The 18607-nt window shown below is 46.5% G+C and overlaps 1 protein-coding gene across 1 annotated transcript in view; it reads right to left on the reverse strand.

Annotated features, from left to right (window-relative positions):
* Positions 1-6021: 6021 nt before the first annotated feature.
* Positions 6022-18607, reverse strand: part of LOC137532821 (ficolin-2-like) — a 68615-nt gene continuing 56029 nt past the window's right edge. Inside the window, exon 9 of the mRNA XM_068253758.1 lies at positions 6022-8909. Within this exon, the coding sequence (XP_068109859.1) occupies positions 8662-8909 (248 nt within the window). The 3' untranslated portion in view covers positions 6022-8661. The remainder of the gene's footprint in view (positions 8910-18607) is intronic.

Consider the following 18607-nt stretch of genomic DNA (forward strand, 5'->3'; position numbering starts at 1 on the left):
TAACACCAGAAACAAGCATGCAGCTAATCTTGTCAGATCTGACAATAATGTCAGAAACACCTGATCTCCTGCATGCTTGTTCAGGGTTAGGATCAGCAGGATAGCCTGGCAATTAGCATTGCTTACAAGGAAATAAATATGGCAGCCTTCATTTCCCTCTCACTTCAGTTGTGCTTTAAAGGGATCCTGAAGATTGTAAAATAAAAAAACAAAAAGAACCACTTACCTGGGGCTTCTGCAGCTGTCCTGTGCCCGGGCATACCTGGAGCGATCCTCCGGTCCCCTCATCCCTTTAAATACTGGTACATATAAATTATACTTGCCTTGTGGTTAGTTAGATGCAGTTTAGGCACTGATTATGTGTGAGTAGCCCCAGAACCTGTATAACTTAGATGTGTCCGGATTTAAAGGGATGAGGTGACAACCCTGGTCCCCCGCCGCGGCTCACTTTCTCTTTTGCCAGTGGCTGTCCACTGGGCCTGTGTGGCCCTGGCCACACGCACGTCCTTGTTTGCGCTCGCTGGGAGCGTCCTGCACAGGTGCAATAGAGATTTTCTCATATTACGACTGCGTAGGACAGGGCTGCGCAGGTGCAGTGTCCGTTGACTTGTAATGCTGGGTATACACAGGTAGATCTGGCGGCCGATAAGCCACCGGATCGACCCCAGACGCGTTCCCGCCGCGTCCCCACTAGTCCACGCGTGCGTGCGGATCGATTACCGCTCGTCCCCGCCGGCGCTCCTTATCAGCTGCTCGATTACCTGCCATTGCCCGCCGGCGAGGTCGAGCAGCGTGAGCGGACCAGCTGAATATTATCAGCTGGCCGGATCAGCTGCTCGATACACAGTACAGAAACGTACCGTGTATCCCCAGCATAAGTCAGTGGTGAGAAAGCAATCTTCAGGTCTGCTTTAAAAAGGACATTTTCTGTTTTGCAAATCAGAGCTATGTGATTCTTGCAAACAGCCTGTAGTTTTTGTTCTGGATTGTGCTTTTTTTTAAATTTATGATTAGTGTGACAATGTCGCCATCTACTGCCAAAAATAGATATTGCAAGTGTTATAGTTTGCCGTGTATCTGCTTACCTACTCTCTTTATATTTGGCAGTGTGAAGAAAGGGTTAAAGGGAATCATGCTGGGGGGGAGGTAATTTTCTTCCAGGTCTCTGTATTTTGCAAACTTGTTCCCTTAATTAACCCAGCTGAGAGATCTGTTAAATGGAAAAAGTAATAGGTGGGCAGCTGCCCATTTTGGAGCTGCATGTGCTAGGGCAGAAGTCTGCAGGATTGTTCTGTGATTTCAGAGGGGGAAAAAAAAAAAACGGTACTTATCCGTTAGCCGGGCGCATCCGGCAGGTGGCGCTGTTGTAGCGAATTTCGATGCGCTGTTGTATCTAATTCCATTCATAGTTACTGAACGTAGTACTGTGTGAATGGAAGCGCCGCAGGTGGCGCTAATTACATTGTTGATACGCAACGTAACGATACAGTGTGTTAATGGCAACGAATATACATTGTATTTGAAGTGGCCGGAATTAAAATGAAGGCGGCGGCAATGTAACACATGAAGCCGCCGCCTTCGTCTGTTCTTCTTCTCCCCCTTTGCCCTCTCGCTTGTATACAATGCTGCCAGCATTTGTATACAGCATGTGGTGATTTATATAAATAACACTCCTGCAACTGTTATTTTTTCTGCCCTCTCGCTTCTATACAACACTGCTAGCTGGGGGGGGGGGACACGCGTTTCCCCCCCACAGTCGTTCGTCGCAAGGAAACAAGCAGGCTTCCCTGCTGCGACGAACGACTCTGGGGGGACACGCATGTCCCCGCAGGCTGGCAGCATTGTATACAAGCGAGAGGGCAAAGGGGGAGAAGAAGAACAGACGAAGGCGGCGGCTTCATGTGTTACATTGCCGCCGCCTTCATTTTAATTCCGGCCACTTCAAATACAATGTATATTCATTGCCATTAACACACTGTATCGTTACGTTGCGTATCAACAATGTAATTAGCGCCACCTGCGGCGCTTCCATTCACACAGTACTACGTTCAGTAACTATGAATGGAATTAGATACAACAGCGCATCGAAATTCGCTACAACAGCGCCACCTGCCGGATGCGCCCGGCTAACGGATAAGTACCAAAAAAACTTTATCTTTTTTAATGTTTCAACCTTCTTCATTTTTTTTTTATTTTTTTTTTAATGTTTCAACCATCTTCATTTTTTTTTAGCAGTAACAAATGTCACTGCTAAAAAACTATATTCCTTGGTTCTTCCTGGTTAAAATGACACCACACATGCCTTCATGTGTTACTAGTTAGGCTTGTAGACAGTGGCGTAGCAACAGGGGATGCAAAGGATGCGACCGCACCAGTGGCCCTGGACCAGAGGGCCCTATTAGGGGCTCTCCTTCATCTATCTTATTAGCTTTTCATTGGTGCTATGCTGGTAATAAACACTTCTGTGCATTGGATAGTGGTAATCCTTAAAGGATACAACAGTCGAAAAAAAAGTTTGCAGCAGTGTGTGGGGGGTTAAAATTACATACCGTTAGCCAGTCCTGCCCCCTCCGTCTGCCGCCGTTAGTCTCCTATTAGTCCCGGTGCCCGGCGACTTGATTAACCCTCCACCCGGACATAATGCGCCCTGTGTGCGCAGTATGTCCTCCCCTCTTCACTTCTGGCCGGCGCATAGCGATCGGCTCAGAAGCACGTTCATTCCTCTGCCTCCTCTGCGCTGCGTGTGCGCTCCACTACACTTAGCGTCACATGCTAATCACATGCTAATCTGTGGAGCTGCCACTGCCGCCCCCCCCCCCTTCCCGATCCAGCCGGCGCGAGCCCCCTGGTCTCAGCTGTCTTCTTCTCCGCTCTGCTTAATCAACTATAGAGAACAAACAAGCTTTCAGAGGCCTCACGATCCTTGGAGAAAACATGATACTTTATTGGTCATAACAAATCACAGTGCATCAAAATTAAAAGCAGTTAAAAACCTTGGAGACCCCGGGTCGCCCCCACACAACTCCTCATAAACATACTGTCAGTCACACAGAGCAATTACTGAATATGTGCATGCCCCTGCAACAGTGGCGTAACAATAGGCCCTGCAGCCCCTGATCCCCTGATCCCGCGGGGGTCCCGTCCCCCCCCCCTGGGGCCCGCTCGGGGACGTTTTGTGGGGGCTGGAGGGGTGGCAGCATGAGGGGAAAGGCTTGGCCACAGTCGGCGGGGAGAGAGGAAGTTCCCCCCCTCTCCCTCACCTCGGGGCTCTCCTCTCTGCGCTCCCCTCCAGCTAGTTACAGTGTGTGGGCAGCGGGCAGCGGCGGGCAGATACATACCTTCTTCCGTGCGTTCCATCGCAGACTCCTCGCTCTAGCGGCTGACGTCACTTCCGAAAGGCACGGAAGAAGGTATGCATCTGCCCGCTGCTGCCCACACACTGTAACCAGCTGGAGGGGAGCGCAGAGGGGAGAGCCCCGAGGTGAGGGAGAGGGGGGGGGGGAACTTCCCCTCTCCCCACTGACTGTGGCCAAGGCTTTCACCTCATGCTGCCACCCTTACAGCCCCCACAAAACGGCCACAAGCGGGCCGAAGGAGGGGGGCCCGCTCTGAAATTCTGCAGGGGGCCCGGTGGGGCCTAGTTACGCCCCTGCCCTGCAATACTAATATCTGCACTGCAACACCAAGCCGGTTAACCAACTGACACATATCAAGCTGACTCCATTCTTGCTTTTTAGTAGCTTGAACTTAATGCAAATATGCATGCGAGTTTGTACTTCTACTTGTTCCCAAAGTCCTGGGTAAAAGTTGGGCCAGGCACAGCTTATAGCTCCAATAGCAAGCAAGCATAGCGCATAGTTCCAAAGCAGGTTAAAGCAGGTACCTGTTGCAGCAGGTACATCAAGCACAGGCAACTAGGCAGATTTTCAAGCGCCACAGATGTCAGTTGTAGACAAGACAAGACAAGACAAATAACATTTATATCGCGCATTTCTCCTGGCGGACTCAAAGCGCCAGAGCTGCAGCCACCAGGACACGCTCTATAGGCAGTAGCAGTGTTAGGGAGACTTGCCTAAGGTCTCCTACTGCATAGGTGCTGGCTTACTGAACAGGCAGAGCCGAGATTCGAACCCTGGTCTCCTACGTCAGAGGCAGAGCCCTTAACCATTACATCGTCCAGCCACTAGTTGTAAACAGTCTTTGTTTTAAACAGTAGCAAGCATAGAGTAGGCACAGGTTACCTGCACAGTCCGCTAACCCGCGGGTCCCCCACACTCCGCGGCGATCACGTGCTCCACACTGGCATACCAGGTACCTTTAAAGCTTGCGAGGATTGCAGCGGGCCACACAGACAGCAAGCTTGATCCAGGCTGGCTTACCGCGCGATCAACCCGCTCCTCGCGGCTATTGGCAGCATCAAAGTGTGGCAGCAGGGATCTAGCGCGGACGCATTGAGGAGTTCGTTGAGGCCGGCCTCCCGGGACTCCTCCCACTTACATGTTTCGCCCAATCGGGCTTCCTCAGAGTGACGTCAGGGGGGGGGGGTGGTTACTTATCTCATAGGCTTCTTATATATGCCACAAATGATCATATGATCCCTCTCAGGCAGCCATCTTTGTTTCTGGATCACTTGCCCATTTTCAGATACTCAGTAGCATACAGCTTCTCCGCTCTGGGCTCCAGGGCTACAGCTTCACTTTACTTCCTGCCGGGGGAAGTTTAAACAGTAGATGGTGCTCTACTGTTTAAACTTCGTGTCGGGACAGGAAGTAAGTGAAGCCAGCCGGAGCCCAGCGCAGAGAAGGGACAGCAGAGACCAGGGGACTCGCGCGGGCAGAACAGGTAATGCATTGCCGCTAGCGTGGTCGTCGGACATTTGAACGCCGCTATCGACGCACTCCCGACCCGCCGGCGATCAAGCAAAATCTTCTGCATGGATGGATCGGTGGGAACGATCGATTTTGGACGGAAATCGAACGTTCGGTCAGCGTTTGCGCAACGATTTCACAGCAGATTCGATCACAGTGATCGAATCTGCTGTATATCGGTGGGAAAATCGTTAAGTGTATGGGCCCCTTTAAGGTGGCCATACACTCGTTAGATTAGCAGCAGATAGATCATCAGTAGATTTTCTGATCTATCTGATGTGTTTAGGAACATTTTTTTACTAGGAACAGATTTCCAATAGATTTCAGTATGAAATCTATTGAAAATCGACCTGATGGCCATCAGATTTCCATTAGGTCCAATGTAAAATGATAAGCCATCTCAAGAGATAAGCCTAAAATTTCCAACATGTCAGATCGATTGAAATCGAAATCGGCTGCAAATCGATCAATTGGTCAATCGATTTGCAATCGATCGATTTCGATCGATCAATTGGCCGAAAATCGGCTGAGTGTATGGGCACCTTTAGACTGGTTTCACGCTAGAATTTGGCTTTTTTTTTGGGCGGTGCAATCGGGCGATTGCATTGCACTGCCAAAAACAGCTTTTGGAGAGTACCAAGGCAACGCGCGGTAATCTCACTTCTGGCTGCAAGCCAAGCAAGAAGTGAAGCTCTCTAGTGCTCCCTTCCTGTGGGGGCAATAGGGAGTGCACGGAAGTGTATTGTCAAAATATGCTTCTGCGCATGCGCGACATGAATGCTACCGTAAACAGTTTAAAATATCTGCAGCACCATAGACTTACATGACTTTTGGTTACTGTGGGTCATCGCTGATAACGTGCTGTTGTCATTGCGGTAAATTTGCTACTTACGGCACATTGCATCACACAGGAGGTACGTATGCAAGGCCCAATAGGTTTTTATTGCTATAGCGTTACCCTGCGGTAAAAAAGGGTAACGCAACACAATGAAAACGTGCCAGTGTAGAAGGGCCTCAGCGTCAGAGGGTTCCTTATAGACCAGGCATGGGCAAACTCGGCCCTCCAGCTGTTACGGAACTACAAGTCCCACAATGCATTTGCTTTTATGAGTCATGACTGTGGCTGTCAGACTCCTGCAATGCATTGTGGGACTTGTAGTTCCTTAACAGCTGGAGGGTCAAGTTTGCCTATGCCTGTTATAGACTATGTGCCTCCAGCTGTGGGCTCTGGATATTATGTTTCACCAATTCTTTAGGATCTTTTCCTGAAAGTAGTGAAAGGAAGTGCGTCCATGATATTGTACCAATGTAACCCCAAACATCCACATACATCAGTTTAAGAATCATATACAGAAAAAGGCTCACAAAGTAATTTATTAATGCTTTACAGGGGACTGTTTTCTATATTATATTTTGTGTAATTATGACCATTTAGTGACCAACAATCACACAGTTATTACATTAAAGAGTAATCAAAGTTTAGAGATCTAAACAGCTAAATAGATAAAAGAAGACTCTCTCACAGGAATGTTAAAGAGAAACTCCGACCAAGAATTGAACTTTATCCCAATCAGTAGCTGATACCCCCTTTTACATGAGAAATTTGGGAAGATGCTGGACATGTGATAGTTTCACATGGAAGTAAATGACATAAGGGGGGCTGCACCTGTAACAGGGGTCTGGGGACGATGGATATAGGTTCTGCAGCCTGAACTGGGGGCTACTATGTGTAGAAGAGGAGGTCTGCTACACCTAATGGTACGTCTAACCCAGGGCCAGTTGTAGACTTTTTGCTGCCTGAGGCAAACTTGTGAGGATGAGTCCTTCCACCCCGATTTGGAATTATGGCACAGCACCCGACAATTTACTCTGATTCATCTAATTTTCTCACCTGACATGCTGCAGCTCAACACAATAGCACACTGGCTGCTTTGACAAACAAGCTGCACACTTTCAGCCACTCCATTCCTCCTCAGTCAGGATACCAGTGCCATGTCCACTCTTCTGCTGTGCAAGTCAAATGAAACACCGCTACTCTCCTGCTTCACCCTCCTACTTACTGCCAGGCTCCTCACACAGCACAACGAGCTGCTTTTCCTCAATGATGACCTCTTCACCTTGCTTGCTCTCCTCTCGCTTCTCCTCCTACTCTGACTGCATGCTGTAAGTGTAAACACAGAACAAAAATGCTGCCCCTGTAACCTCTGCACCTGATGCAAGTGTTTCACCTTGCTTCATGAGAGAACTGGCCCTGATTGTTATTACCACTTCCTCCTTTCTGCTGTGCAAGTCAAATAAAACACTGCTGCTCTCCTGCCTCCCTCTTCTCACTCACTGTCACGACCCTTCACCTCGCTCTACTCTCGCTTCACCTCCTACTCTGACTGCATGTTGTTAGTGTAAACACAATACAAACATGCTGCCCCTGTAATCCCTGCGCCTGATGCAAATGTTTCACCTTGCTTCATGATAGAACCAGCCCTGGTCTAACCTCCTGAACAACTCAGGAATTAAAGATGAAGATCAACCTCTGGAACCTCTGAGTCTGGCCCATATGTAGATAAGCTGGGTTCAAAAACTGGGTAAAAACTGATCAATCAATCAATCAATCAATCAATCAATCAAACGAGTCAGCTGTTACATTGGGCATCAGTGTTTTATCTGTGGGTTTTGCTTTGTTACTGTTCGGTCAATACGCTGGATCGATCGCTCGATCTGGAATAATTGCAGGCTCCAGTGGCGTAGCAATAGGGGTTGCAGAGGTAGCGACCGCATCGGGGCCCTTGGGTCAGAGGGCTCTTTCAAGCACAATATTAGCTCTCTATTGGCCCTGTGTTGTAATAATCACTTCTATAGATGCTTTAAATCGTAGTAACCATTAACAAACAGTTTCCCATCCCCTACATGCACCTCTGACACTATTGTTGTCCTTTGCAGGTTTTGGTGCACCGTATCAATTGTTATGTACAGAGTGCTGGGAGGCCCCATGTAAAACTTGCATCAGGGCCCATAGCTCCTTAGCTACGCTACTGTTTCTAATTCTGCATTCTGTTTAGTAGAATGGACTGCATGGATTCAGGGATGAGCAGAAACTACGCCAGTGCGAATTTACGCATCGCAGTTCGCATCTACGCATCGTAGTTCGTAGGTGAAGTTTTAAAACTACGCTTACGAATTTACGTGTAGCGAAGTACCGCTACGTGTAGCTTACGCCCACTATGCGTAGTTAACATGTGTATGCGTTACTTGCGGCTAATTTTCCGCGTGCGGTTGCATGCTTAAAAATGTACGCATTGGAAAGGGGAATGCACGCATAGAAGAGTTAACGGTATAAGCATTTAATGATGGATTAATGCGTAAAATGATCTGCATACAGGCAAAAGCATCCGCATACACTACGTTTCAAACTACGCGTAATTGCGTATTTTAACGTGTAATCTACGAAATCTACGAAATGCATACAAAGGGAATATTTGATTTTGAAGCCGTAGTTTGGCGAAGCGTAATTGCGTAAAACTACGCGTAGTTTCAGCGTAGCGAAGTTGGCTGACTACGACCATCCCTGAATGGATCTGGTTTGAATGAACTGATGCGAATGGTTCTACTGATTAACATAGGATTCGTTCGCATCAGTTGGGATCTGTTCTGTTTCGTTCTGTTAAATGGAACTTTTTTTAGGACAGTGTGAAGTGAGCCTTATGCTTCTTTCGCACTACCGCTGAGAATGAAAGGTAGAATTGAAATGTTTGTAATAACGTGCAACAAGAGCGTGTCTTCTTAAATAAATGGCAGTTTACACTGGCCTGAACTTCATTTCAGTGATTTTGAAGGAATAATGCTGGCCCTTGCTATTTTCCCAGTTAACCCCATCGGCATAACTCTCATGCGTTCCTCTCAGATACTGCCCATTCAAATTGGCAGTATGGCAGGCACCATACCACCATGCATCTTTAAAGTTTACTGCACAGTTGACGGCATATTCATCGTTGTCTCTGTCCTTCGTTGTAAAGGGACGGTTGTTATGATACACAAGAGAGTCATCTGCAAATAAGGATACAGTTGGTGAGACTATTATTCTTAAAGGGACACTGTCAATTAACATGTTATTTCAATTGAGATAGAAAATGTTTGGGAAGTGCTGCTAAGAACTGGTGTATACATTTCACTGCTTATCTATTTGATTACTGTTATCTAATTCCTTTCACATTTTTCTGAAGGCAGACTCAGCCATGAGGGGAGGGGGGAAATTCCCTCACAGTGTTTCAGTTAACTCTGTGTGCAGAGAGCTCAGTCAGAGACAGGCAGAGCTTTCTCTCACAGAGAGCAGAGGAAATGTATCTCATGTGCAACATAAACATTTGTAAAATACTGTAGTGTGTGGGACCTGATACCTGTTTTCAAATAATCTGCTTCAATATTACACTGTTCTTAGCTTGTCAGACTGCAGAGATTCATACAGATTCATAACTCTGCAAATGAGACATTCTAAATGTAGCTAAAATCTACACACAAAGAATTAAAGCTTTTGCCTCTGATATTTAACATGAAAAGTAGGAAAATGTTAACACAGCTACTTAGACATTATTTGTACATTGTCATTTTAGAACACTTGGGCAGGGCCGGCCTTTGACCTGAGCGACCAGAGCGATCGCTCAGGGCGCCGGCTTCCAGGGGGCGCTCCTGCCGTCCACCACCCGCCTGGACGAGTAGGGCACAAACTGTTTGCAAGGAGCAGGCTGTTGTCTGGTGCAGCGGCAGGCACTAGGACCTGGAGGCACACTTCTCCAACCTCCTGCTCGGACGGATGCGTCCTTATCAGCCGTCCTCCCCGCCCCCTCAAGCACGCAGGAAGGATAGAGTAGTCCGAGGTGGCGAGGTAATCCCCTTGTGGGCTGCTGCAGACTTCTGTGTTGCCTTCTTCTGGCGTAGTGGTGATTACAGTGATGAATGGTAGCAAATGTCGTGTGTGTGTGTGTGTGTGTGTGTGTGTGTGTGTGTGTGTGTGTGTGTGTGTGTGTGTGTGTGTGTGTGTGTGTGTGTGTGTGTGTGTGTGTGTGTGTGTGTATTGCGTGCGTGCGTGTGTGTGTGTGTGTGTGTGTGTGTGTGTGTGTGTGTGTGTGTGTGTGTACAGTGTGTGTGTGTGTGTGTGTGTGTGTGTGTGTGTGTGTGTGTGTGTGTGTGTGTGTGTGTATAGTGTGTGTGTATAGTGTGTGTGTGTGTGTGTGTGTGTGTGTGTGTGTGTGTGTATTGCGTGCGTGCGTATTGCGTGCGTGCGTGTGTGGACTGCGTGTTTGTGTGTGTGTGTGTGGACTGCGTGTGTGTGGACTGTGTGTGTGTGTGTGTGGACTGCGTGTGTGTGTGTGTGTGTAGACTGTGTGAGTGCGTAGTGTGTGGCTGCGTATATAGACTGCGTGCGTGCGTAGTGTGTGGCTGCGTATATAGACTGCGTGCGTGCGTAGTGTGTGGCTGCGTATATAGACTGCGTGTGTGCGTAGTGTGTGGCTGCGTATATAGACTGCGTGCGTGCGTAGTGTGTGGCTGCGTATATAGACTGCGTGCGTGCGTAGTGTGTGGCTGCGTATATAGACTGCGTGCGTGCGTAGTGTGTGGCTGCGTATATAGACTGCGTGCGTGCGTAGTGTGTGGCTGCGTATATAGACTGCGTGCGTAGTTTGTGACTGCGTATATAGACTGCGTGCGTGTGTATAGTGTAAGTGTGTGTGTGAGTGTATGTGCATACGTGCATGGATGATCTGCTGTCTGATTTCTATTTTGTGGCTGGGGGTGCCTGCATTATGCTTGGCTTACACGGCTCGTTTTTGCCGCTCGATCGTTTCGCCGCTTGATTCTGCAGTCGATTCTCTTATCTTCCGCTCGTTTTTCTTATCTTTTCTATTCACTGCTATCGCAAATCGAGTGGCGAAACGATCGAGCGGGAGATCGGACATGTCGGAAATTGTCTATCGAGCCATCTAAATGGCTCAAAAACAAACCATGTATTCCCAGCATTAGGCGTCGGGGGATTTCTGTGTGAGAGATAGTTTAATCCATTACTGGGTGCCCAAATTTCTTTGTTCCATTTGATAATTGCGATGCGGGCCAGGGGGAAACAGTCATGGGCTCATATAAATAGCAGCTATATGGGTGGAAATAAGTTCCTACTGTTTGCAACTTTATTTTGCATTGTGGGTGGCCAGATTTCAACCTGTAGCCTCTATTTATATGGGCACCTATGGTGGTGCCTAAAAAAAGTTGCGCGCGTGCAAAGAGGCTGAAGGGGGGGGGCACCAAAATCAGGTTTCGCTCAGGGCGCTGTGAAACCTAAGGCCGGCCCTGCACTTGGGTATTGGTAGTATTCCTTTAATGAAAGAAAATGTAATTTTTGATATGACATTGAAACACAGTGATTTCAGATGGACATCAGTTTGCTCCATGAAGAAGGCCATTAGATATGCTCAGTGAAATGCTAACAAGTCTGCTTTACAATCAGATTCCATGCAAATTGTTTGCAGCTTGGAACTAAGCCAATCAAATGCATTTGCAGGGGGCACACTGGAGTGCTGCACCTATACAGGTTTGGAAGAACCCTAATGCAGGGTTCACACTTGTCAGCTTTCGTTCGAGTTTTCTGCACAGAAAAACTGATTTCAACTGAAAACTCATTTTAATCAATGGGCTAGGTAACACTTGATTGCAGATTTATTGTGCCAAGAAAAAAATGACATTCTTGCGCAATTTGTCAGTTTTCTCTATAAATTACATTAGCCGCTGTAAGGCAGAGGTCACACTTGTCTTTCAGTTTTCTGAAAAGTGTAGAAAACTGACAGACAAGTGTGCAGGGGGAGGAGGACAAAGAACTTAAAGGATACCACAACTGACATGTGACATAATGAGATAGACATGGGTATGTACAGTGCCTAGCACACAAATAACTATGCTGTGTTCCTTTTTTTCTTTCTCTGCCTGAAAGAGGTAAATATCAGGTATGTAAGTGGCTGACTCAGTCCTGACTCAGACAGGAAGTGACTACAGTGTGACCCTTACTGATAAGAATATCCCCCTTTTTTATCTCTTTCTTGCTCTCAGAAGCCATTTTCTTCTAGGAAAGTGTTTTATAGTTGGAATTTCTTATCAGTGAGGATCACACTGTAGTCACTTCCTGTCTGAGTCAGGACTGAGTCAGCCACTTACATACCTGATATTTACCTCTTTCAGACAGAGAAAGAAAAAAAGGAACACAGCATAGTTATTTGTGTGCTAGGCACTGTACATACCCATGTCTATCTCATTATGCCACATGTCAGTTGTGGTATCCTTTAAGAGCATGTATAGTCTGCAGGATTTAAATAGGGGTCAGCATATCAGAATTTTGAATGATTGGTTTAAGCACATTTTGATTAAATGATCCAGTATAAACAACTTTATTGAACACACGAACAACTCCGTGATACTCATATAAAAGAGCCAAGACAACACAGAGCGTCTAAAAGATATTTCTGTGCAGAAAAAATAATCTTAAAATCGAAGGGGCCAATAAGACACAGCTATGAATGGCTGAACTTGCTTGTAGGGATGTTGGTCATGCTGACTCAAAACATCCCCACAGTCAAGCAACCACCTGCTGATTACACATGCAGTCATCCATTCAGAACAGTTATTCAGCAGCTGCCTCCCTCTAATAGGGATAATGTCAGCGTAAAGCTGAAGTATGCATACAAAATTTACAAAAAAGCAGATCCTAGATCCATCCGTATAGCCAATCCAAATGTCAGCGTGCTTAGGCAGAAGCAGATGGAAGCGTGGGCAAAAGCTCAGCAAGCCGCGTTCATCATGCAGTTTAAAGAAAGTCTGTATACTTGCGTATTTGCAGATTCTCATCAGTGATGGAATGGAAGCGTGGATGGCCAAGCGGGTCACGTGCACTCATGCACAGAACTTAGTGGCCCCTCCCACTTACGCATTTCGCGTCATCAGACTATTCCACAGGGCGTAGCCAGCACCGTCTACGTCACCTCTTTTGTAGCCCAACATTCTCCTCCTATCTCAGGCTCCGCCTCTCATGTCTCGTACATAGTGACATCCACACAGTGCATTGATCAAATGAGGGATCACCACATACCGTCCCAACTTCAAAGGTGGCCCATCAGACTGCATAGTCTATATCTCCACTTAAAGTCCAGCAGATAAGCAAAAGAGTATCTTAAGTCATATCCACGGAGACTATAATCGCATCATAGAAGCTGGTATCCATATGAACAGAAAGAACACTATAAGCTGCCATCTAGAGTCGTTCCTAGGTACTGTTAAGCTACACATGTCTTGCATTGACATAAATCACAGTCACATCATGGTGCGAATAAATCACATCACATTAGCACATATGAGATTTGTTTAGGGGATATTGGAGATGCATCTAGCCTACCTATATCTCCCCACCATTTAAGGCAGTCCACCAAAACACTGCAACATCTATTTGTTCAAAGGAAAAAGAAGGCTATTCTGACTGACAGAGAAAATTGTTTACTTATTATACGTGATCTGTCTGAGGAAAAGGGTCAAATCCAGATCAGAATTTAACCTAAAGGGTACCTGTGTATTCAGCTTGTATATCCACATACCTGTGTATTCAGCTTGTATATCCACATGGATTCCTTAGCTAATAGTACATCTTCAAAGTCACCCCTTCTCTCAGACAGATTCAATTTATATATTGCTTTTACTTTTGTTTCTCTTCAGCAGGGCCGGCCCGCTCATGAGGCGGGGTGAAACTTTTGCCTCAGGCGGCAAATTTCTAGGGGCGGCATCCGCCCATCGGTGGGTGTGGGGAGCCGGCCGCCCAGCTGGAGGGGTAGCGGGCAGGACGGGGGTATTGGGCCTAGCGGCGGGGAGGGGGGGTCGGACCCCCCCTCCCTCGCCTGGGTCCCCCGTCCTCCGCTCCCCTCCAGCCCTAAATAGATAAGAAGCGCAACTCGTAAGAGGCAGTGGGCGGGAAGGACTCACCTCTTCCTCGCTCGATCCAGCGTGCGCTCCACTGACGTCACTTCCTGCAATGCCGCCCACTGTATTGTAAGTGGACGGCGCTGCAGGAAGGGACGTCAGTGGAGCGCACGCTGGATCGAGTGAGGAAGAGGTGAGTCCTCCCCGCCCACTGCCTCTTACGAGTTGCGCTTCTTATCTATTTAAGGCTGGAGGGGAGCGGAGGACGGGGGACCCAGGCGAGGGAGGGGGGGTCCGACCCCCCTCCCCGCCGCTAGGCCCAATACCCCCGCCCTGCCCGCTACCCCTCCAGCTCGGCGGCGGTGGTCCCCCCCACGGGAAGGCGGCGGTGGCAGCAATCATTCTTTCCTCAGGCGGCAAAAAGTCTAGGACCGGCCCTGCTCTTCAGTGAGGACCCATGACATGTCCTATAGTGTTCATAGAGAGGCATAGAAATTTCACCATCCTCGATCTCCCTAAAAGCTCCAAAATTCTGGCCTTTAAATCCCTTTTAGTCTTTCCAACATATAACATGTGGCATGGGCATTCAATGACATAAACGACTCTTTCGGTATTGCAGTTCATAATCCCATTCATCCTAAAGGTTTTGGCACCCATACTATTTTTAAAGGTTTTTACTTTGTCTACATACGGACACATTTTACAGGTGCCGTACCGATACATCCCCTTGCTGGCATGGCTGCGCAGCCAGCTGCTGCCTGATTGGGAGGGCCTGTATTCACTTCTAACTTGTTTGTCTCTCAAGTTTTGGGCCCTTTTTGCCGTTAACAAAGGTCGGGGTCCCACTAGTTCTCAGATTTCTGGGCTGGCTCTAAGTATCCCCCAAAGTTTATTCACAAGGTTGCCCAGATCACTCCATTGTGATCCAAAATGAGTAATTATCCTCACGTATTGCTTTTGTTTATTAGTTCGGCATTTTGATGATAGAAGGTCCCGTCTCTCATTTCCCCACGCTTTTTTAATGGCCAATTTTAATAATCGAGGATGGTGACATTTCTATGCCTCTCTATGAACACTATAGGACATGTCATGGATCCTCACTGAAGGAAACAAAAGTAAAAGCAATATATAAACTGAATCTGTCTGAGAGAACTGGTGACTTTGAAGATGTACTATTAGCTAAGGAATCCTTGTGGCTATACAGTACAAGCTGAATACACATTTTCCCTTTGGGTTCAATTCTGATCTGGATTTGACCCTTTTCCTCAGACAGATCATGTATAATAAGTAAACAATTTTCTCTGTCAGTCAGAATAGCCTTCTTTTTCCTTTGAACGGATAGATGAAATAGGAGCGTGTGCTGGGATGTCTGGCTCGGGCCAGTAAAAAAGGGCTCACATGGCTAATGGACAAAAAGGGCGCCGCCATAGACTGCAATGCAAATTATCGGCTATTAGGCGCCCGACAGGAAAAAAAGGGCACCCGAGAAATAACAGTTGCAGGGATCGTGTTAACAAAAGTTTTCATTTACAGAATAAGGTTTATTACAAATATTGTTTACAAGTTCGTTTTAACTTTGTGGTTTACTTATTTTTTTCGTTTTTAAATTTCGCTTATAGGAGCTTTTACTTATTTTTCCTTTTTTAAATTTCGGTTTCAGGGCTGTAACAAGTAAATTTTCATTTACACTTATTTTATCATTTAAAATTTGTTTTCATACGTATAATGCTTAAATATCGTTTTCAACCTTGTTCTATTGGAAATACGTCACTTTTGGTATTTACTTTGTTTTTTACACTTATAATGCGTTGATTATAGTTTTCTAATATATAGCTTTTAATGTTACCGTTATTTTAAGATTTTTAATGCGTACATGATTGTAAGGAGATATATATATATATATATACATACATACATACATACATACATACATACATACATACATACATACATACATACATACATACATATACATATACATATACATATATACATATACACACACACACCTTTTTCTATTTATAATATTAATGTGTATGTGATTTTAACGCTATTTATTCTATTACAAATATATACATTATTCTATTCATGTTATTTATAGTGAAGTATTTTAAGGATTAAATATATTATTGTTTATATGTGTGTAAGGGGGTTTGTGCAGTGGGGAAGGTAAGGGTTAGGCACCACCAGGGGAATGGTTAGGGTTAGGCATCACCAGGGGAGATTTAGGGTTAGGCACCACCAGGGAGGTGTTAGGATTAGGCACCAACAGGGGAGTCTTAGGGTTAGGCACCACCAGGGGGGTGGTTAGGGTTAGGCACCACCAGGGGGGTGGTTAGGGTTAGGCACCACCGGGGGGTGGTTAGGGTTAGGCACCACCGGCGGGAGGTTATGGTTAGGCACCACCAGGGGGGGGACTAGGGGTTAGGGATAGGCACAGGGAGGGTTCTGTGTGAGAGTAGGGATAGGTATAGTTACTGTACAATATACACCACCAGGGGGGTGGTTAGGGTTAGGCACCACCAAGGGGGTTCTTAGGGTTAGGCAACACCAGGGTTGGGGGTTAGGGACCACCAGGGAGGTGGTTAGGGTTAGGCACCACCAGGGGGGGTCTTAGGGTTAGGCACCACCAGGGGAGGTGGTTAGGGTTAGGCACCAGCAGGGGGGTCTTAGAGTTAGGCACCACCAGGGGAGGTGGTTAGGGTTAGGCACCACCAGGGGGGTGGTTAGGGTTAGGCACCACCAGGGGGGTCTTAGGATTAGGCACCACCGGGGGGGGTGGTTAGGGTTAGGCACCACTTGGGGGGGGGGGGGGGGTCTAGGGGTTAGGGATAGGTACAGGGAGGGTTCTCTGTGAGAGTAAGGATAGGTATAGTTACAGTACAATATACACCACCAGGGGGGTCGTTAGGGTTAGGCACCACCAGGGGGGTCTAGGGGTTAGGGATAGGTACAGGGAGGGTTCTGTGTGAGAGTAGGGATAGGTATAGTTACAGTACAATATTTGTAATATACACAATTTATTAAATTATGTATATATACACAAAGGGGAGGTATAGGGTTTAGGGATAGGGAGAGCCTACAGTTAGGTATAATTGCAGTAAAATACCTGTAAAATCTACCATTGTATTACTATGCTTAATACAAGTGTAAATATGGTTTTTGTTGGACGCCATTTGACGTTTCATTTTCGAATTTGTTTGTTGTTATAGACAGTATTTTACTGTTTCATTTCCGTTTATTGAACCGATTTAGCACTATATTTTTGTTTATAAGCTATAAACGAAAAATATTGTTTTACATTATAACAGGCGCCCTTTTTTGATACACGCGTCTGGCTGGATATTTGAATAGGTTAACAGTTGCAGTGTTTTAGTGGACTGCCTTAAATGGTGGGGAGATATAGGTAGGCTAGATGCATCTCCAATATTCCCTAAACAAATCTCATATGTGCTAATGATGTGATTTATTCGCACCATGATGTGACTGTGATTTATGTCAATGCAAGAAATATGTAGCTGAACAGTACCTAGGAACGACTCTAGATAGCAGCATAGAGTGTTCTTTCTCTTCATATGGATACCAGCTTCTATGATGCGATTATAGTCTCCGTGAATATGACTTAAGATACTCTTTTGCTTATCTGCCAGACTTTAAGTGGAGATATAGACTATGCAATCTGATGGGCCACCTTTGAAGTTGGGACGGTATGTGGTGATCCCTCATTTGATCAATGTTCTGTGTGGATGTCACTATGTACGAGACATGAGAGGCGGAGCCTGAGATAGGAGGAGAATGTTGGAATACAAAAGAGGTGACATAGACGGCGCTGGCAACGCCCTGAGGAAGCGTCTGATGACGTAAAACGTGTAGGTAGGAGGGGCCACTAAGTTCAGTGCATGAGTGCACGTGACCCGCTTGGCCATCCAATCCATTCCATTCCATCAGTGGCGTGGTGTCGCTGCTGCCGCTGCTCAGCATTCCTTTTCAGAGACGCCTCTAGAGACCAGCTGATAAGCTAATTGCCTAGAGCGGCAGATTTATCTAGGGGCGCTTTAAGGGGGAAAAAAGTTTATTTTTCCTGTCCTTAGAGACTGAAAACTAAGGGAACGGAGTGAAAAAGTTATAATGAAAGCCTCTGCTGCTCAGCCTCAAATAAGGAATCTACAAACCTTTTGTCTACAACACTTTGTATGGCATTCCCTAATATAAGTGTTATCTAGGGATTTAGAGTGTGTCTGTGTGACCCCTGTCCCGTGAGGATGGTGTCTTTTGTGTGCATTCCAGAACAGACTGGCCAGGAGGAAGGAGGAAGATTTTCCCCCAGGCTACTGGTACAGTGTATAAAGCAATGTGAAGCACTAGGCTTCACATAAAAGTGAAGGGAAATAAAAGTACAATTTGAAGGCAAGATGGTAAATGTACACAGTATGATGCAGAAGAGAGGCTTGCATCCTACAGTGTCCTTAGAAAAAAACTCTGTCTGCTCTCTCACCATTGTAAAGACTGCATGTGGTCAGCTAGATAAGGTATTACACAGGTTGAAAAGATTTAGACAGTCCCTAGACTCCATGTGGGCTGCTGCAGTCTTGTGTGAGAGATTGGAAGGGCGGGGTCACATTACAGGCAAGTAGCCTCTGTGTGATGTGGCTGCAATACAGATAAGCTCTCTGCTCCATCTCAGGCTATTCTGAGTCTCTCTCCACTCCTCCTCTCTCCCTCATTCACATTTGTTTCCCCCCTTCCCCTAGTGCTGGCTGTCTTCTTGTCTTAAAGGAAAGCTAAATAAAAGTGCTTTTCCT

This window comes from Hyperolius riggenbachi, chromosome 9, assembly GCF_040937935.1.
Source record: "Hyperolius riggenbachi isolate aHypRig1 chromosome 9, aHypRig1.pri, whole genome shotgun sequence".
NCBI lineage: Eukaryota > Metazoa > Chordata > Amphibia > Anura > Hyperoliidae > Hyperolius > Hyperolius riggenbachi.